This window comes from Rhea pennata, chromosome 10 (genome assembly GCF_028389875.1).
Source record: "Rhea pennata isolate bPtePen1 chromosome 10, bPtePen1.pri, whole genome shotgun sequence".
NCBI lineage: Eukaryota > Metazoa > Chordata > Aves > Rheiformes > Rheidae > Rhea > Rhea pennata.
This window is the reverse complement of record NC_084672.1, coordinates 12,290,536-12,312,467: the sequence shown is the minus strand read 5'-3', so window position 1 is coordinate 12,312,467 and position 21,932 is coordinate 12,290,536. Positions and strand designations below refer to the sequence as shown.

The following is a 21,932-nucleotide window of genomic DNA, read 5'->3' as shown; positions in this document are numbered from 1 at the left end:
GCCTCCCAAGAATTTCAGATGGCTTTTCAAGTCTACTCAAAAGCTACAGTTGTGATGAAAATTTTTCATAGCATCAGTCTTTTAGTTCTGTAAATAAGTAAGCAATTTCAAAGAAAAAACAGACCCCAGTATAGATCAAGTCAAGGCCTGTATAAACTGTGTACTCATTTGATGTGGTCTCTACGACAAATCAGTTCATAGTTACAAGAAGCATAATGATTTACTCCAGCCATTTTTGTGAATTACTCACCTCAGCACCCGAGTAGTTGAAGATACCCACCACACTGACAGGAACCAGTTTGTTCACACAACGTCCAAGAGCTTTACGTCCAAGAGCAAAGACAAAAGGAATTTCTTGTTCCCGCGCCATGGCTATTACATTATATAAAGCCTCATCCAATCCACCTTAGAGAAAACAGTTGTAAAGAGATATCTTGTCAGTTAAAATCGTGGTACAATAGATGGGACACAGATTTATGTTCTAATTTTAACTGTAATCATCAGTTAAAGCGTCATTACATATAGTCCTTAGCTGTTTTAATTCAGCACTTGCTTAAAATAAACTAGCATTGCTGTAAGTGGGAAGATAATAGAAAGGACTAAGCAGATACAAAACCTTTGTACTGCAGTATAACCAAATATACACTACTCTGTATACAGATCAAGGTGCTTCTGTTCAGCAATATTCTGTATTCTCTATTACTACTGTACACATTGTAAGAGTTTGTCAGAGCAATTTTATTGAAGAACTTTGCTCTTCTCATCTCAGAAAGCCTCTATTTGTGTTTCTGGTAGTGGTAAAATATGTTGGCTAGCCTACACATACAGAAAGGAACGAATCCTCCTGGAAACCACTCAGAGCTCAGGATTTCAGCTCCATCAAACACTGAATAGAATAAAAATCTATTGGATGCATATCTGGTTTTTGTTAAGCTGTTCACCAATCAAATAAAAAAAAAAGAAAAGATCAATACTAATCAATCAAAACTGAGTCAGAAAGTGTTACATCTAATATAACTGAAAAATGCTGCTAACCTTGCTAATTAGTGTTACTCAGGGGCATAAGAAAATCGTAGATACAATGCAGTTAAATACATCACTGTTTTTATCATTTATACCTTTCGACTGGATTTTTTCACAGTTAGGAGATATGATTACACACTTGATCTTGTTTAACTTCATATGTTTCGTAACCTCACGCAACCCCATAACAAGTCTTCTCCTTGCTTTAGCTCTCATGGGATCCTTTTGGTAAATCCGTTCCTGGAAGCTGACAAGCTCTTGCAGTAACAGAGTCACACACTCGTCTATTTCTTTACTTAGAACCTGGTTACAGTATCTGTAAATTCAAGAAATATCAAAATTAGCACAGCACATGCTCAATACTAGTTCATTAAGCCTTTTCTTTTACTAAATAAAAAATATTTTACTTCCTTGAAACTGTACCATCTAAAGCTATGAAAAGGGATTTAGAAATCAGAGTGCATACTTTAGGCTAAGAAAGAAAACTCCCCTCTGCCCAAAAATCCTGAAAGCATTTAGTATTCCAGTAACCCTACCTATCTCAAGAATTTAGACAAAAAGAATAAACAAACCCTCAAAAAATCCATTAGGTGTCACAAGTGACTAGTCTTCTCCTTAATTTGATACTCTATAAAAATGTTAGTATATAAAAAAAAGTTTTAGCATGAGTGAACATTACAGAACTTTCATCACTCATAACTAAATATTCTTTTTCCCTTCCATAATGTATGCAGCCTTTCTTAAAAAAAGCAAGAGAAAAAAAAGAAAGATCTCCTTTTCAAAACACTTCTATCTAGCTTACTCATTGCACATGCAATGTGCATATCCATCCATGGCAAGGATAAAAGGGTAGTTTATGCTACCTCAGCTTTCAAGCCTGCTAAACCTGTCACACTTAAAAAAAAAAAAAAAATGAGAGTGACAAGTGTAAACTTCAAATTTATGTGAATAAGGCAAAACTCTTACTCTCTGAATCTCTTGCTGTGAATTTTGGTTATTGCAGAAGATGCCATTGGACTACCTATTCCTGAACTAGCAGGTGAGCCTTGGGACACTGGAGTCATGCAGTATGGAGAATTCTGACTTGCTGGCGAAAGTGAAGTATCACTAGGCATACTTAACCCAGTTTCTGAAAGACAGATTTGAAACATTACAAAATGCAAAGGCACTTTTACACAGAAGAAACATTATCACATTTATGATCCATCTCTCCCACACTCTTTCCAAATTACATTCTGAAAACACTGAACAGTATTCTTCCCTGAAGGAAGAGTAGAGAGGCAGAAAAAACAAAAAGCTAAATAAGCACATATCAGACACGTGGGGTGGGTAAATAAGTGCTGTTTGACTATTCATAAAATGAAATCCAAACCTAAGTTTGAGAAAAGAACAGAACAGAAAGGAAGACATGCCTAAATGGTATAACTTCTTGGTTATAAATGGTAAATGGTAAATATAAATGGTAAATCTTAAGATTTACACTGATCTTCAGTCAGCTGAAGTCAGACAAGATTTTTGACAAATATCATTCAGAAGAAAAATTTAAGTGGTACATCTGGAATTTTGGTAGTTTGATCCTCTTCCCCTCTCTGCAAAAGGGACTAGGTGGAGAAAGAAAGGGAAACAAACAAAACTCCCCCCATAAAATCCCAAAGGATGTTGAATAAGAGTTTCCAACTTGCTGAACACTCCTGTCAATAAACTGGGGAGTCCAGACTGTCTGTTTGCAGAGAAAGCTCTGAGCAACAAAGAATTTTCAAAGTTTAACTTCTGTCTGGTGAACTTTCAGTTTACTCATCATTAAAATGCATTCTGATCAACATGGCACAGCCCACAAGAAATTGAAAGCAGATCATCACCATGCAATCACTACTGAAGAATAACAGGTTTTGTCCACTTAAAGATTTTTTTTTTTAATCAACTCTGAGGTGTTTGAAATATCTATCCAAGTGAGATGAATTAAAAGGCTGTACAGAAATTAAGTAAATAGAACACACTCTGGACTGAGCTTTCCATGACTAAGGTACAGACAAGACAGTCTGCAAAATAAGGGTTCCAATTTCTGGTATTTTGTTGTACACTGTTAAAAAAAATACAATAGAAGCTAACAACAAGTTGCATACTATAAAAACTCCCCAATATATTAAAACGAATAGATTACTGCAATGTGAGGTTGATTCTGAAAGACAGAGACAAAGAAGTAAAAGAGAAGGAGATAGACCTTCTTGAGAAGCCAGTTCCTGAGACTGATCAGCAGTCAAGTTAATGTGAACCTCTTTCTGTTCGTCAGATCCCAAAAGGCTATGATCTGCTGATAAACGGCCTTTCTTTTCTTCTCTCTCTTTCAAAATAATCTAGGGATGAAAATAGCAACCATTAGCACGCCAAAAATACATAGATAAGAAATAAAACTGTACCATTTAATTGAACAAAAAGACCAAAATATAGTTAGCCAACTGGTTTCAAACCTTCCTACTCGCATCAGATTTTTTTTTTTTTTTTTGGGGGGGGGGGGAATGGGACACGACACACAACCCCCACACGAAAGAAAAACCATTTCAAGCTTCCTCATTGATTACAGATAGTACTTCATTTAAAATTACTTTGTTTTAAATATTAAGCACTTTCAAAACTTCCTTTGGTAATAACACTCATTTAACAATTCCTCATCCCCACTCTGTTTTAAAGTAAAACGCACAAAAAAATCCCAGCCACCCACAAACGGCCCACACCACGCATGCATCCCGTATGCAAGAACACTACGGCCTTCTCTGTGAAGCATGCCTACAACAGATAGAAACCTCTCATTTACAGCAACAAAGGCATAAAGATAACAGCAAAATATCTATGGCTGCTTTATGTGATGGATAATGAAAAACCAAAAACAAACAATAAAAAGCCTCAGCAAGATACAGACAAGAAAAACTTTTTCTGAACAGGTTGCTGTGGATTTCTCTGGTCCAAACGCATAATGGGTAAGTCAGAAAAAAAAAAACCCAAGCCTGCCTGGGGAGAGCAAAAAAATGCAAATTAGCCAACGCCAACTATCACACACACATAGCTTTGCCAAATCCTGACTGCCCATTTGACAAAACGACCCTGACAAGAACTGTGGTGCATGAGTAACATCAAGGAACTTTCACACTTTCCTCTTTTTTTAAAGCTAGCTTTTCTGTATTTTACCTTTTGATTTCTTCACATTATGTATTACATCTGTGTACACATTTATTTTATTTATGTATACACACACACACTGAACCATAAATTCACTCAATTAAAAAACAGCCTTTTACTTCAAATTATATAGCTGGTTAAAAGAAGAAAGAAAAAAGGATGGGGGCATCTAACTTAGTATACTATGTTGCCCTACACAGTAGGGCTCTAAAACATGGAAAAAACTCACCTAGCTTTGCCCATATGACTTAAAGATTATAGTAAAAAGTTCTTGCAACTGCTGCCTAGATAGACATATACTATCCCTAATCTGCTACACGGATAGAGAAGTCACGTTACATGCCTAAAGCCCCAAAACAAGATACCACTAATAGGAACCAGAAGTGAGCAGAAGCTCACAATTCCTTACCCTAAGCTCAGGGTCACTAGACTTCAAGTGAAACTAAATAAATAAGAATTGATTTTTGAAACTTGAATGTAGATTAAAACACTCCATAGTTGTCACATTTACCTTTTTAAGCGCAGTAGGGCGTTTCAGTTTTGAAATTTCTCTTTCTTTTCCTCTTTTCACTTTTGGAGCAGTTGAATCCAAAGGATTAAGGCAACCCATAGCTGGCTGTCCCTTTAAGGACTTCCTATTGGCAGATTCTTTGGTATGAAAGGGAGCAGCACTGCCGACTAAATACAAGAAAGGTATTAGTCTTGCTAAAAAGACACACTAACTTTATTTCAGCACTGCTTTCAGAATTTCCACTGATGAATTCTCAAAGTACATTTTCCTTCCTTGGGAAAAAAAACAAAACAAAACAAAACAAAAAACACCAGTTCATAATGACAGGAAAATTGCATCAGATATTGTTGCTTCCAGATGGTTTCAGCTTTTTTCAATTTAGCCTCATGTTTAAGAAAGCTATGGAAAGTAATTACTTCGTAACACTGGTAAGGAATCTCTCTCAAATGACTACATGTTACATTATTAGCAAGATTATAGTAATACAACACATTGCAAATATTTATTTAGACATTCATTTTTAGTTGTCAAAGACTATTAGCTGACAAGACAACAGATGAGGGAATGAAGCATGCAGTTAAGTATGCTTTCTGTGAAAAACAGAATAAAAACAAACAGTCTTAAATGAAAACGCCAACTGTTCTGTGCTGAGTTATGTTTGATGTAATCTTGCCAACTTCAGTTAGTATTTGAACACAGCAGAAACTTGGGAGCAGGTAAATGAAGAAACGTACATAAGGAAAAATGGTAACTACGTGTATAAAAATGAACTCCAGGCTATATGCTATCGTTCAAGAATGAAATCCAAGGGTTAAATAAGCAGCTCCATGAAAATATCAATTTGGTATTCAGCAGTGGGCATTGAAGAAAAATCTAACTTAATATTAGGAATTGAAAAAGAAATAGAGGAAAAAAATGCATTTAAGTCATTGCATAAATTCATAGTGGAATCACAACTTTATGTTCTGTGCATATTTTATCTTCTACATCTCCAACAGATACTGCAAAACTACAAGAAGATAGAGAAGGTAATCAGGATGATCAGAAACGTGGACAAATTTCCATATAAGGAAGCAGCTGAACAGATAAGGACTCTTCAGACTGGAAAAGAGATTATAGATTTAAAAAAAATATATACAGAAGAAGAGCGGGGAATGATTGCTCATTTTCTTCATAATGCAAACGCTATGAGGGCTACTGAAATTATGATTGGGGCACAAAGGAAGGGAGGAAAGAAGTCAGTGGAAGGAACAGCTTTTCCACACAACTTGTAGTAAACTCACTGCCATAGGACCTTAAGGACAGTAAAAGCACATGATGAAAGAGTGATGGATAATTTAATTACTAAACAAATTTTGATTGAGAAAACTTTGTGTCAGGAGGCCCTGAACTACAATCTATAGAAGCTGGAGGAATATCCTGGAGAAGTATCCTTGTGCAATCAATCATGCATATCGCCTCTAAGTTGCTTCCAAAAGAGAATTCTGGAATAGAAGCTCTGTTTAACCTCATACAGTTCTTTTCAAACACTCACTTTCACACTGAATTACTCGCAATAAGCGAGTACTATTTGAGCAGTAAGTGTTTTAACAAAAGTTTGTCTTCAGTTCTGCAAGACTATTCACCATTGCATTCTGCAAGTACGAAGTAAGATAGTACAGTGAGTATTTCATAAAGATAAATGCATTAAAAAAATTCCTCAAATTTTAATGTTTATACCTCAAAATAAAACTTAACAGAATAAAACACCAAAGGAGCTCAGAATGATCACATTTCACATTTATACTGTCACAAAAATGCATTTAGTGAGTTAAGCAGATTAGAAATACCTGTGTATGAAAGAGGCCTGGTGTTGGTGATCTGACGAGCTTTCATTGCTTGTTGCTGCTTTTCAAGAGCCGCTAGCATGTCCCCCAAATCCAGTTGTACAGGTGTCTTGCTTTTCTTTCCAGCCGCTTTTGATAAAGCCTCCTATACATGAATATCACATGCTGATAAACACCAGCAAAACAGTCTTTCCAAAGAAATTCTTGCTATTACAGAATAAAAAGGACTAACAGCTAATATGTATTCCTTTTTACTACTGGCAAGGTGGGGGGAGGAAGAGAAGCCACAGACCTGGAGCTTTTTCTGTTCCATGCTTATCTCTGAATATTCTTGAGCTGTTGCAAGTGCTGCTGCCAAAGCCTTCTTCTTCTGACTTTTTGCACGCTTCGGTACGGAGGTTGTAATAGGAATTGGCGTTTGAACTATATTGATTGGAGAATTCTCTGGTAAGTCATCCAACTAGGATTTTAAACAAAGCGCACAAAAAGCAATTAAAGGCCTTTCATAAAGATTTTTTTATTATTATTATTTCTCTCTTCCTCTTTCATAGGGAGAGTGTCAATCCATAAACCAAATGAACATTTACTTTGGTCAGCAGTATGAAATCAAAATAATTAAGTACAGCTAGATAACACAGTAAGGTGAAATATTTATGCATATTTCATCTTTGTACAGGAAGACATTATTATACTTATTCTCAATTATTTCTTCAGAATGTTTTCCAGTTTAATTACTAAATACTGGTGCCCCTTCCAGAAGTTTCACATAGGACTCGACTTTCCTGGAGAACAGCCAAATAGATGAAATAGTCTAGATGTTCTGTTTAAAGGTTTTGTTTTAGGATCATACAAGTATTAAAAGGGCATCTTTGCATCATCCATTTGTACAATCTTGAAACGATTCTCTTAGTTTATTTTTCTTTCAGAACAAACTATGTATTTGGTAGTTATTCTAAAAAGAAAAATGAAACTAGTTACTTATTTGTGGATTTAACAGTTTTAATAAAACTCTGCACCAAAACAGCAGTCTGAACGTAAACCCTCTGAGTCAGAAAAAGTAAAGTCTGCCACAAGACGTAGTTTAAGTATTAGCACCAAGAAATTTAGATAAATACCCCAAATCAATTTCAGTGTAAGAAATCCTATTATATCTAACATTAACTTTAAATTTACCATGAAACTTCATAAAGCACAAACTCCATGAAAAACACACCACTGAGATGGAGAAGCGTCCATGAAGTTCATCTTAGTCTCACTCACTGACAACCTCATTAAACAAAAATCCAGCAGTCTATTTTAACATGGCTTCTCTACACCATTTATTTTAATTAGCATTCCTTTAATGTCTAGATTAGTATTGCAAATACCTTAAAAGCTACTATAATTATTAAAAATATTGTAATAGACAGTCATAAAAGAATATTAACATTATTATAATCTCAAAACAACTTCCCTCTATTTAAAAATCCTCTCCAAACCAAAAGAGTTACTTACTACTTTGGGTGAAATCTTTTGCTGCATGTTAGCACTTCTGCTGCTCCCATTGTCACTATTTAGCTCTGGAAATTCATCTTCATCCTAAACAATATACAAATTAAAAATGGCAAGTATGGAACTGAAAAAGGCACATGAAAAGCATCAACCAAAATGGCTAAAACTAGACATGAATTAATTGTATCCCTACCTAAAGTTTCATCTTAAGCTGGAAGGGCTTAAAAGTGAGAAAAATAGGACATGATGACTAAAGTAACAGGAGATTTCTATATCTCAATGAGCTTTTTCAAAAACAAATGAACAAAAAATTTTAAACTGCCATAGTACATTAAAGAAGTTAAGTACGATTAGATAAGTATCACCAAATACATTAATTTTTATTCTCAGATAAAAGTCTACTTAAAAGTTATCTACCTGATCTGTTGGCCACCAAAAAAAAAAAAAAAAGTCCTCACACTTTCCATGACATGCCAGTGTAAGTTTTTGTACAGACACATACACACACATACATTGAAAGCACTGTATAGTAAGTGAAATTAGTGCACTACATGGCACACCTCAGTCAGATGCTTTAGAACTTCTCCCTGTTGAGACGACCATTTATCTGTATGTTGAGACTATCAGTGTTAACTTATCTCACTGTAATACGAAAGTAGTTTTTACAGAACACTACCTCAAAATACAAAGGTTCAGGACTCTGCTCTGTTCTACTTGACTGACTCATAGTTAGAGGTTTTTCATGTCGTTTCTGCACATTCTGCCTTCTTTCTGAAGACGTGCTGTGGCCTCTGCATCTGAAACCGGACTAAAAATAAGGGATGTGATCAATATTTTGCAACGTCAATGTTTCAAAACGTGCCTGTGTGTGCATGCATGCAAGGCATTCACGTTCACTAATTAGCAACAAGAGAGGTACAGTTTTTGTGAAGTTTGATTTATTAAGCTATGTATTTTGGGATTTTGCTTTAAAAGAGAGGAGGAGAGGAAAAAAGGAATCTACAGATGCTATCAGTTTTTTTTTCCTTCTTCTTTTTCCCCCTGAGAGGCTTTCCAAGACATCATATGAAACGCGAAATACCAGAGTAAAAAAATCTTTAACTTTACTGATTGGGTGTCTTTTCTACAGAATTTTTCTGCTTCGTATAAGCATCCATTTGCTCGTTGGTTAAAAGACAGAAGTAGTGACTCTACAGCATGATGGTTTAGATGCCTTAACAAAACTATATCCCAGCAAAGCAACCCAGCTGGAACACAAATGGGAATTTATTTCCACAAAGCATTTCCATTTAATATTAGTAAGGAACAGAACCAAAATGCCAAAGCAGATTTTGTATGCCTGTAACACACTCCTGTTTTTGCCAAGTCTTAATTTCTGTTTTTTTAGTTTTACAGCTGAAAGCTTCAATTATGATCTTAATCCAGATTAAGAACATTATTCCACCACTTGTGTTTAAACAGATTCTTGAAGAAGTTCTGTCAATTGTACTCCTTACAAAACCGAGTCTATGTTACTAGTGTTCTAACTCACATTACTTTGTCAATGGATAACTTAAACAGCTTTTTGTTCTTAAAAGCCTCAATGAATTTATATTTCAGCAACTAAATCCAGCATTGCTGGACCGCTTTACCGCTATTCCTCTGATATACTGATCTTTTATGGTACATTTTAGTAGTATTTCAAAGTAGAAAAGAACAGAGCAGCTTCCAGTACTACCCACTAAATTTTAAAATCCTCAGATTCACCTAGGTTTGTCTTGATGCTTAAAAACCACACACACACACACACACACACACAAATTATCCAAGGATACAAAAGTACAGCTACCCTCAAACATAGAACTTTCACCTCATTCAGACTACATATCGCAGAACATTAGAACTACATCATAATCTGACCCTTGCACCACATAGGCATTACAGGGCAGAACTGTCACATCAGCAGAACCTATAGAGAATCTCTGCTTTCTTTCACTGCAGAAATGTTTTGTATTTGTTAAGGGACTTGAAAGTCAGCTGCCAAAACCAGAAGATTTTTCTTGAGGGGTCTCAACAGCCATACTCAGCATGGGTGTAGACACAATAAGCAACAGAAGAGGAAAACGCATTTTTGCGAGCTCTTTGCAAAAGCATAAGGCTGCCTCCACCACCAAAGCAGTAACTAAAACGCTGACAAAGTCAGCATCCAAAATGCTTTTGGATTCAAATGATGTAACCACGAAATTAAAGCAAAGCAGCAACCCTGGCTCAATATAGAGATAGGCAGAATAAGTATCTGTTGTATATTGCCATAGCCTTCATTAAAGACAGTAATGACTACTGCAAGAATACCACCATACATTTGCTGCTTTACCCATTAAAGATGTGAAATTCAAAAACTTTTTCTTGTAGCAGTTAAGTGTGATATTGGCAAACTTTTTGCATACAGTATCTCCATTCACCTCTAAATTTCTAATTTATGATCACAGATATCTGAAAAGTACTGAAGCGGGGTTCTTTTGGACAAAGATGAAGGAAAGCACAGGAGTTGCTGATGACTCCTCAGAACTGACATGTGAATCCTGAGGAACTGTTTGTAGTGGGAGAAAGTCCTTTGGTTACATTTTTTTTTTTCTGTGTATGATTACTACCTTTTCAACATGTGTTTTATAACAATACATGGGCAGAGTTCTCCGGACAAAAGAGATCTCAGAATGTGGTATAAACATTCTTCTGTTTATGGAGTGAAGGATTGGTGGAAAGCCAGATGCAAGAGGGGATTGGCCAAAAATGAAGCATATCCTGAATGTGAAATTCTAGATCAGTTGTATTAGCATATTTCTCAAGACAACTTGCTATGGACAGGGTGCAAGTTTAATTTCAAAGGGAAAGCAGTCAGTTCCTAGAAAAAAAAATCTGTCTTGAAGTACAGTGAATTTGGCTAGTGAAATCACATTTAAAACTTTGTGCCAGCCTTGTTTTTAAAGATCTAAAATAACTGCCATATTTAAAGTCTGAAGAGTCTACTGGATGAAAAGAAAAAAAAATTCTTCTTACTCTCTCAATGCCATAAACCACAAAAAGTGATTTATTAAAGCATTTTATTTGACTATAGAACAAAGACAACCTCCCTCCCTGTGGCCAAATCTAGAACTGCTCAACTGCCAGATACAAGGGACAAGCAGCTTCTTAATATAAGAACAAAAGCCTACCAAAGCGAAAGATTCAAGACAAATCCACAAATCCATCTAACTTGATCTGAACAGGACAAGTATCTCAATGCACATACATACATGCCTATGATAAAGAAATTCTCATTTCAAGCTCTACTGTTCATCTCTGCAATAGCTACATATGGACAAAAATGGAGTCTTAGCTAAACAGTCATTTTAACCTGCCTCTCCCTCCCAAATGAAATGACCAAAATCAGAAAGGCCAGTTTCTTTTCACACACCAGTTACAGAAATCCTGTCCCACAAAAGTTTTATTAAAATATATTTTCAAATTTTAGCACAAAAGAGATTTGATATTTTTATTAATAAGTCAAAAATATGATACATCAATAGAAAAACATTTTCAAAGACAACAAGAGTGAGAACATGAGATTCTGTTTCACCACTTTCATTATAAAGTTCAAGATTCTTGTGAACAGATCAAAAACCTACCTTTCTTCCCTCCTCCCCCTCCAAATCCATTCCTGTATAGAAATCACCTCATTGTTTTTTTCTATTCACCCGCACTGTCTTCATTTCACAAGTTAGTTTATACATGTAACTTACTTCCTAAGTAGATGCATGTTAAGAACATACTATAGACAGAAAATTGCAAGTATGTGAAATCATAAATACATAGTGGTAGCATAAGAAATACATGATCTGGAGGTGTCTGTTCAGCCTGATTTCCTGCTTGAGTTTCTACACTTTTTAGTCACCATTTTCATTGATTATTCTTTGCATGTTGATTTTCTAATCCATTTCAAATTTGCTATTTTCATACAGTACAAGAAACAGAGCGCTTAAGTTTAGAGCCATTAACAACCTACCTGTGAACCACTCCTTTGCTCAGCTTGTCTTCCACCTCTAGAAAAAGTCTGAGTTTTCTCAATCCACGGCTTTTTTTGAGTTGCCTGGGAATTTACACTAGTCCAGCTCACACCAGCTGAAAGAGACAAAAGTGACACCTATGAAAAATGAGTTAGTATGACAGAATGTATCATAATGAGCACACATACCATGAAAGCCAGGAACATACTTTTAAAACAGAAAATTATTCGAGAAAGACTAAGTCTCCTCTGAAGTCTACTTCTGTTGCTATTTCTAGAAGTTAGCAGAATTGCCTTTATAGAAAGGGTGAAATTACACACATACAAATTGCCAAAATTGATCATTAGTAGCAATCAAATAAATGAAATCTCAGGTTCATATCCCGAATCTTCAGTCCAATCATAAACAGCCACCAGCATTTTTCACTATTACCAAACTAAACAGAACATTTGCTCATGTTACAGTACTTCTCTATTTGAGAAGCAAATGAATACTTTTCTAGAAGTTTTAGAGAAGTAAGAGCTCTAACTCTGAGCTGTAGAGAGGAGTGTCATTACTACTCAAACATGAATATAACTGCAGTCCAAAAGGGTAAGGAAGCAAAAGAATAAGATATAACTACAACAGAAACACAACTTTGTCTGAATGCTTCCATTTGGAGTCTTCTGCTATTTTGTCCCTTAAAAGAACAACTGTTAATAAATCATTAGTACCAACTACTTATCCATCCATTCAGCAAGCAGCTACAGAAAGGAGTGCGGTGGTGGTGGTGAAGCAAAAGGCAGTAGAGAACTTCTGAAGTATCCAATCAGTTAGAACAGCACACTTGAAGTAGACAGAGGCTATTCCTAGCAAAATGACCCAGCAAAATACGATACAGCTTACTAGCTAAGAAAATGCTTACCTGTATTTATTGCTGGTTCTACAACCTGAAAAGGAAAAACAAACATTTCAATAGTTTTTATTATTGTGCAGCATACAAACATAGCTAAATTATTCACTTATGTACACGCACATTCATTGCACAAGAATCTGTATTTCTTGAAGTCATGGCTGCAGCCTGGTTATTGCCATGCTTTGGACTACAATAACCGCTATCACTGTCTATGTCTGCTTCACTCGCGCCTTGTTCGCTAGAGGACTCTGCAGCAGGGTGAGACGCTCTTCTGCGCCTGCCTTTTGATTTCCAAAGCATTGTAGACGTGCTCTCAGACAGTGACTTATTAGCAATATCTGAAGGAAAGTCTGCAAAACAGAATAAAAATACAATCACTTATACAGGAATTGTTAAAAAAAAAAAAAAAGAAAAGAAAAACCTACCTACCAAAAAAAGCCAATTTTTTTCCATATGACAGTTACTTCCCATTAGTAAAATTTATTTTAATGATAGCACCGACTTGAAAAAGAGATAAGGTCTAGTCTTCCAACTATTAATAACAGTCAACTCCAGTAGTATAGAGTCTGACAGTGTCTAAGTCTTTAATACCTCAGAGTCACTTTGCGCCTCAGAAGGAATACCACATCCCTGCAAAATTATCTCACATATTAAACAGGTCTCTGGAAGCACTAGCACCTTTTCTTCAATCCCTTTTGATCAGCAAAAGATCCACTTTAGCAGCTGTCTTTTAAACATTGTTGTTCCAGGAAACATGGTGACAGAAATGTAGTTCTATACATTTAGAACACACAGAAAATACAGAAGAAGTTACCTGTTTGCTGTGATGCATCAACCAACAAAACAATCTTCGATCTGTTCTCAGGACCCGATGAACTAGTCTCCTTTTGGGTTGCCACATTTTTCACCGGAGGCCGTTTATTTTTTATGTGCGTCTGTAACTGTTGTTGCTGTTTTAAAAGATTAGCCATATACGCACATAAGCCAGATGATTTGGCTTCAGAGTTGTAATCAAACTAAACAAAATAAGAAGTTCTAGCACTCTGTACAGAATTGACATATTTAAAGACAAGAGACAAATACATAAGTATTTTATGACAATTCTGTATTTTTGGTTTATTAACTTTTCCCCCGTTTCCTGCATGAACTCTATTATGATACTTCCACATCATAACAAAAGGTAAACAAAGTATGGCTGTATTTTGTTCTCTGAGAAACTAATTCTAAACTCAAACCTAACTAGTGGAGAGGCACTGGAAAGGAGAGTTTCCCTTATTGCGCTAATAAGGTTTTATAAGCCTATTCAAGCATTTTAACATAAAACATAAATTCTGTGTCACTATACAAAGAGATATTACTCCGATTAACACATTTTCTGCTACTTTTCCTCCCTCATTGATACTACTGCCATACATATTCTTGCTCAAATGAAGTAAGTGCTTCCTGTGTGAAGGAATGTTCTATATGGTTCTGTTTATTCTACCAATATGTGGTCAGTAGTATGCTTACTTTTTGAATGACTGGTCCCCTGTTACCACTTCGGCTTCGCTGACTTGATAGCGGAAAGACCTGGCCTGGTGGGTTAGGACGCTCAGTGCATTCTGCAGTAACTGTATTTACAGGATTTGCTGTTTGAAAGGGTGCAGAATAAGGTGTAGGGAAGGGATGATAGAAACCCATGACCTGAGCACATGGGGCTGGCATCAGCTGGTAATATGTATATTCCGTAGAAACGGGTGGTTGTGCAGATATTATAGGATAAGCAAGGTATGGTCCTGCAGGATTTGGGTTGGGTTGCTGCCATCTGATGTCATTGTTATATAATGGAAACTGCCTGAAAAAATTAAAAGGAAAAAAAGGCTGCTGAGGAAGTTTTCCCCTGAAAAAACTCAGACCACCACCACACCACACCTTCATTAGAAAATATCTATATAGATAAATATATATTTCGTAGACTCTTTGCTTTTAATAGCAAAACTAAGTCGTTAAAGCTTCTTAAGATGACAATTAAATGACATTAACAAAATATATAAAAGCTCAAATGACATTCAAGTGATAAAGTTTTACTTATCTTGACATCTGTGTAACCTTATTATTTAAATTTAAACTTAGTACTTAAACGTAGCCATTTGCTTTGACAAGCACTTTGGGCCCATTTACTTCACTGTTCCAGCAAGTCAGAAAGCATATATTGCCTAAGTAGGGACATGAGCTTACACAATGTAAGCCTACAGATAGATAGAACAGTGATATTCATTAGCTTACTCAGGACCAAACACTTGTGTGAATTAAGAGAGGAAGTCACCAACTTATACTTCGCTCAAAACGAAAATATAGGCCTTAAGAAGCATGCAGAAAAACAGGTATCTACAAACTTACTACCGAAACCAAGCATAGGGGCTTCTTCCCATATTTTCATTTGTGATACAGCATACTACAAAAAGACCCCCTATGGAAACTGAACCCAATTCTCTTTCTTCCAGTATGCAACTCTTGAATAAGTAAAAAGAAAAATAATTCTTTAAGTGCAACAGCACTTTGAAGTGCCGCTCTATGCAAACATTAAGTTAATCAACACCAACTAACAAATACAAGGAACAGATACAAGATGATCACCATCTAAGCTGTGCATTTAGAGAACAACAGATTTGGGCTAGAACAGTTTCTAAACTCAATGCCTTATAACTAATAATGCAAAGAAAGCTGGTTAGACAGACTGTCAGCTGCAATAGTGTCAGCTGCATACTGTTTCGCCACCGCAGGAGAAAAGTAGGACACCTGGAGCCTCATTTCAGACTCAAGAGATTCAGAGATAGATCTCATGACTGGCCTAGAAGGTGCAAAATGACTTAAAGATGACTTTATGAGGGATCTATAGCAAAGGCAAGAAAAGGAACAAGGAATATGAAAGTAAAAAGAAGGACATAAGGGTGAGGGGAACAAGATGGGACACAAACCTCATCCTCATCTGTGAGGAGTCAGAAGATTAAACACAGTAACCAAAATGAATATATAGCTGACTATCACTTTTATTCCTGAAGTCTGACTAAAGTTGAAACCCACTTAAAAAGAAATTATCTGTGATAAAAGACTAAAATCAAGTATTACCTATTGGATTGGTTTTCCTGTACAAATGGATAGCAAGTGATCAGGTAACTGGGGATAGGAGTTGGTTCCACGCCATTAACTCCTCCACTGTCGTTAGGAAGCGCCATAGGGATCATCAGTGTTTCTGGACCTTTCTTCTGAGGAATAAATGGTTCTACTTCAGCTGACAGCTTGACATTCTTAAGAAAGAGAAACAATGTCTTCATTAAATACAGAAAAGTATAAGCTGTTTAGAAAAAACTTAAAGATTCATAAAGGTCTATGGCAATTAACACAAATAGCAAGCAAAAGGATGACAAGACTGCAGGATTTCTTCAGCAAACTGAAAGAGGTGGGGAACAGTTGGCAATTGCTTGCTCCAACCTTCCAATCCCAGGCTGCAATACAGATGACCAACATTTAGCATTTGTATTACCCTTTACACTTGCAAAGTGCTATACAAAAAACAATTAATTAAAAGGAGACTGAAGTTCAGATCTTGCAGAGCAGATACTAGTCTGAGCACAGAAAGCAATTGGATTAGCACTGTAGGTGGAGCACAGCTGTGTAGGCTTTCATAACTGAAACCAACATATGGAACATGTAGTAATGCCTGGTCTACACTGTAAAATTGATCATGTTCCTAGGCAATTATAAAAGATTTCAGCCACCATAGGTTTACTGCTAAAATAGACAGTGTATCACAGAACCCCCCCCCACACGCCATCTGCACATTTTAACGTATTTTAAAGCATTAAGAATATGATTTAATTTTGCCACGAAGAGGGAATTAAAGACTGCCTAGAAAAAAAAAAAAAGATTCTCCTCCTCAAAGAGTCTTAAAAAAAAAAGTATTCTCAACAATTTAAAGCTTTTTAACCCACATTTTTATCCTTGTATAGACTAGATGGCTCTTATATTTACACAATTTAAAAAAATGCTCTGTTCAGCTTACAGAAGGAGCCTCGGTTCCAGAGAGGACTGCAAATCCAAAGTACCTTTACATTTTATATCACCTTCTAAACTACTTTTAGCTAGAAAGCATCTTTTTGTACCAAGATTACAACTTCATTATACTTGTCTCACATTTATTGCCTCATAGAATGTCAGTTTCTAGATAGGCTCTCTCTAAAGCAGAGAAGATCTCCAGAAGCTTTTCCTTCCATCTGTCCAAGAAACTATTCCAAAAGGAAACGCCTAATTTGGACAAGGACATGCTCTGTTTTACAGATGGAAAAGCAAAGGTTTGACATGCAGACAGCATTATATGCTGCTACCTGTAGGACATCCACGTGAGCAAAATTAGTTAACAAGCAGAGCTCAGGAACGCTGCAACAGGCATTCACACCTACCACGTGGTGGTCAGCCTGGGTTCTCGTTTTGTGGCAAGCCCACAACCTACCTTGAGACATCTCAGCTTTACTGCCAAAAGCTGAATCTACAGGTGTATTCTAGAAAAAGTGTATTTTTGAAAAACAATACAGTGCCAGACCCCGTATTAATTTGGCAAGTATCCTGCTATCATATAGTGTTTTAGAAAGAAGAGAGAGAAGATAGTTGAGACTGTAAGAGCTCCCTAAATTTCACAGAAGGCTTGTATTTAGTACTAAATTATCATAACTATCAGTAAAGGTACTTTTATAATAGAGGTATATAATTCAATGTGTATAACATGCTGTTGTAACATTATCTCTGAAATTGTCAGAGAAAGCGTAAAGTCAAAAATTCTAGGTGGTGAATCCTTTAAACTCTATACATACCACACATGATGTCCGAAACTATGTAATTACAAAGACAGTCAGTCATTCTGTAAGAGCTGTTCTGACGACTTACAGAACTGGAACCAAACCTTTCCTGCAAGAAAGGTTAAGTGTCTGTCTATCGCTGGGTTTAATCTTCTCCTTCCATTGTCAAGTTTGCTCATTTATAACTCCCTCATGAGATCAAATGCAGCACTAGCTCAAATTTCACCATTAGTTATTTTCTGTAAACATCAATTCTCTTCCCTGTTTGAAAAGTTATTTGATAATTTTCTATTTAAGTATCATTCAATTATTCAAATACTGCCCACCTTGCTCAAAACGAACTTCATAAACACCGGAGGAAGCTTACCAAGTGAAAGCTTCATTGGGGTAATGGAGCATCGTCTGCACGATGTCTAAGTATTAACTTGAGATCAAGGATTACATTCTTAACTTTGATGACAGGACATTCTGCAAATCACAATGAAGCCCAAAGGTTGTTTATAATTGAATTATTTAAGAATTCCCCCAAATTATGTGGAAAAGAGAGGGGGAAAAAGGGGGAACACATACTGAAAATATATTTCTTGAGAAGCTGCTCTACTTTTCAGACTTGTTGAAGTGTGAAGGGAAAGCAGAAACATCCCCTCCACCAAAACACCTCCACGCTCTGATAAACTTAATTAATAAAAACATCAATCACTTGCACATAGAACTTTAGCATAAGAGACATGAAGTTTTATTAGCAAGCAGAAGAGGAAAATAAATCATCTGTAAAGAGGCTCAAAGCGGAACTGGAGTAACAGGAACAACAAAGTATATTTCAGCTAGTGACAGGATAGGTTATCTCTATCAAAAAAAGTGATTAGCAAAGACTGTTCTAAAAAAGGGATGTGGCATGAACTTTACCCAGGCATAAAAACCAATATAGAGATATCACTACCTGCTGTTCAACAAGGTTTGCGTTACAGTAAAGCAATTGCCTCAGTATCATCTAAACGTATTTCTTGATCATTACGTGCTAGGAAAAAAATCCTTTCATATTAACTCTTTTTCCAATTCCTGAAGCTATCTTCCGAGAAAAAAAACTGTGGTGTGGTTGCAGTGGTAACACAGAACTTGTGCAACACAAATCAAATTCCTGATTCTACCCAGAGGTTCTTTCACCTCAAGTGTATCATTTAGCTACCTGATGACTCATTTACCCGTTTGCAAAATTTCAGGGCATTCTCTTCAACACACAGCACCATGGGGATAAAAACTTAAACACCTGGTGATTTTATCTGTTTGTTTTTAAGTACAATGATCATGTAATAAGCGACAGAAGTGATGACATTCAAATCTCTCTCAGAGACTTTTCTTTCCCCATAATATTCCAAGATGGTCAGGAAAACAATATTTGCACCAGAATAGATTCATTTGTGGGCTGGTCTACAAAGCTGTATAACACGAACATTGTCAGAACCCAGTGGAACAGTCTCATCCATATAAAATTCAACTATACAACTAAGCTGAAGTCTTTACACATACAGTATTCTTATGAAGTGCTGAAAACTTCCAAATGATTACTCCTAATTTGCAGGTCCGTATTTTCCAGCAACTCCTAACTGAATTTTAGCCAAAGTATTAATTAAAAACTATTCAGGTGCTAAGAAAATTGTCAAAAGATTTTATTTGCCATTTATGTTGGAAAAGATTCCCTCTTTTAAAGCACTTCCCAGTCTTGTGGCCTCTTCTCTCCCGGTATTATTCATGGAGATTGATGTGAAAATAGGAAAATCATTCCTTAAGAACAAGTCACTTGGAGAACTCTCATTACAATGAATTTTTGTGATTTTCTATTACATGCATCACCATTCATTATTAATCTGGCGAGGGCAGAGTCTTTCAGATAGAGTATTTTAAAAAAAGAGACAGAAATCAGAAGCTGAATGACTTCCATCAGCAAGGCTGCTATAGGCTCTTTGCTATCTCTTCAATTTGTGAAGATTACCTCTACCTGTTAAGGCATGAGTAATATTGCTCTACGGATTGTGAGTGTGTTAAGATTACAGAACATCTGATGATTCTAGTAGGAACTTTTCCAAGACCATGTTTTATCCAACCTTCTTTCACAAAAGTTAAAAATGGTGATTTATACAAAGTATTTGGATAGAGAAGTATCAACTTTCTTTAAATCTTTCTAGTATATATAGGACTGTACTTTTTCCTTTTTAAAAAAATTTAAAGAAAAAGGCATTATATAAGTTGACAAATTTAGCAAAATAACATTTGAATTATTCTGTTTAATTGAAGGACAGCTTTAACGATTTCTTTCCTGTTGGCATGTCTCTTCTACAGGTAATGATTAACTGTTCCTATGACGGAGCAATTAGCTGATATATTATGGGCCATACAGAACATAGTGATTAAGTGTTTAGGTTAGCCAGAGTGGTAAAATAAAAATACAGCACATCCTACAGTCATGAACATACACAACTGCATCGAGTAGGTTTTTTTGCCTACTAAGTTTTGCAAGTGTCTATTATTTATTTAAAGGAACAAAACTATCTCAGAAATCTTTTTCATCCACCATACCATAAACATCGTTTTCTTCTATTTTTTAAAAATGTATCCAAGCTACTTGCTTTTGTAAAAAGAGTTTAGGCAAAATACTTCTGTTTAAATTTAGTATTTTATTTCTGTGGGCACTATGTATGTGCTAACTCACCAGAAAAATAAATGAAAATTTGGAGGAAAAAAAGAAAACCCTCAAGAAATATTTCAGTGTCATTTGGTCAGCATAACAAAAGCATTCTTCAACACAACTGATCTTCCCCATTTTCTCTTTGGGATAGAAAGCAGAAAGACAGCTTAAATGTGTTATTAATTCGAAAAAATACCTTCAAAATATTACTTCAAATTTTTTAAAGGGACTGGTAAAAATACTACAAAACTCTTTACATGGACTATGTGTTCAGGGGAAAAAAAAAAGAAGAATATGGTTTATTAAACCTAAAGAAATAAGGGAACAAATGCATTTAGTTAGGTCACACTGCTAAACAACCCCAAATATAAACAGCATCAACTCTCCAAAATGATTATCCAGACATTCCAATGCATTTCGCAGATGGGCAGTGGTTTCATTTGACAGACGAAGGAAACAAAAAAGCAGGGCTAAGTAATTTGCCCAAAGTTATCTCAGCAAAATTTTTCAGGTTGTGGTTGTCTTGGCTAAGAGAAAGGGTTGGTGAAGACAAACACAAAAATAAAAGGGCATTTTAGGTCTCCTGGCTCCTAATGCGTTGTCAGAACAAAATAAATGATATTCCCTTTTACAGTGTGAGAAGAGAAAGTGAAACAAAAAGCAAGAGGAACAAAAACATCAATTAAGCAATAAGAAAAGGTAGTGCTAACTTATCATAGCATTGGAGAAGTAAAGAAATCTTCAGCTGAAATTCTACTGAGCCTTCCAATTTAGCAAGTTGACTCCTAAGCTTCTATGGCTAGATACACAAACAATATGCCAAAACATTTTTTTTTTTAATACTATTGGTATACTTTAGACTCAGTGGAAATGCAATCAATACAGATGAAGTAAACGAGACTGGATCCTATTTTTAAATAGCCTTGTTTGTTTCAGAAGTGATAGGTGCATAAATCAAAGTGATAAATGCAAATTTTCATCCATGCAATAAAAATGGAGTGACAAATGAACAGAACATGACATGACTGATCATGCCACTGGTTTATAATTGTATGCAAAGAAAGAATTAGAGAAGAAAGATCTATGCCAAAATGCTAAAGAATTCTGGAGAAAAACCTCCTACACTTACCCCTCTACAACAGCAGTTGTGATACTAATCTATTCTCTCACTGCTCTTACAGTACCGTCATTTATTCCATCCTGCATTCACTGAAGAGTGTTTTGCCACTGACACCAATACATGCAAGGTCAGACTATAAACAGTTAACAGAAATTTGATGGTTTTGATCAGGCAATGTAAGGCAAACTTTGCAACTATCATAGGACCAAATCTAATTTTATTCCGGAATTTGACTTTTTCATGCCTATTCAACCTTTTACACCACAAAGCTGAGCAAAATCTTATTGAAACTGGCCCCGATAACCAAACTCCATTACGAATATAAAATTTTAATTATAATAAATTATATAATTTA

At 35.8% G+C, this 21,932-nt stretch overlaps 1 protein-coding gene across 2 annotated transcripts in view; it reads right to left on the bottom strand.

The window, feature by feature from the left end:
- The window catches only part of SECISBP2L (SECIS binding protein 2 like), a 32,381-nt gene that overhangs the window by 6,043 nt on the left and 4,406 nt on the right, over positions 1–21,932 (bottom strand). The window contains exons 2-16 of one of the 2 annotated variants that reach the window (XM_062583606.1): positions 16,051–16,229; positions 14,452–14,776; positions 13,757–13,892; positions 13,063–13,292; positions 12,952–12,976; positions 12,047–12,162; positions 8,702–8,833; positions 8,029–8,112; positions 6,827–6,994; positions 6,538–6,679; positions 4,709–4,875; positions 3,245–3,377; positions 1,990–2,152; positions 1,119–1,339; positions 251–405 (exon numbers count right to left, since the gene is read on the bottom strand). In XM_062583606.1, coding sequence (XP_062439590.1) covers positions 251–405; positions 1,119–1,339; positions 1,990–2,152; positions 3,245–3,377; positions 4,709–4,875; positions 6,538–6,679; positions 6,827–6,994; positions 8,029–8,112; positions 8,702–8,833; positions 12,047–12,162; positions 12,952–12,976; positions 13,063–13,292; positions 13,757–13,892; positions 14,452–14,776; positions 16,051–16,229 — 2,376 coding nt within the window. The remainder of the gene's footprint in view (positions 1–250; positions 406–1,118; positions 1,340–1,989; positions 2,153–3,244; positions 3,378–4,708; positions 4,876–6,537; positions 6,680–6,826; positions 6,995–8,028; positions 8,113–8,701; positions 8,834–12,046; positions 12,163–12,951; positions 12,977–13,062; positions 13,293–13,756; positions 13,893–14,451; positions 14,777–16,050; positions 16,230–21,932) is intronic. The other variant, XM_062583608.1, reaches the window with a different exon arrangement.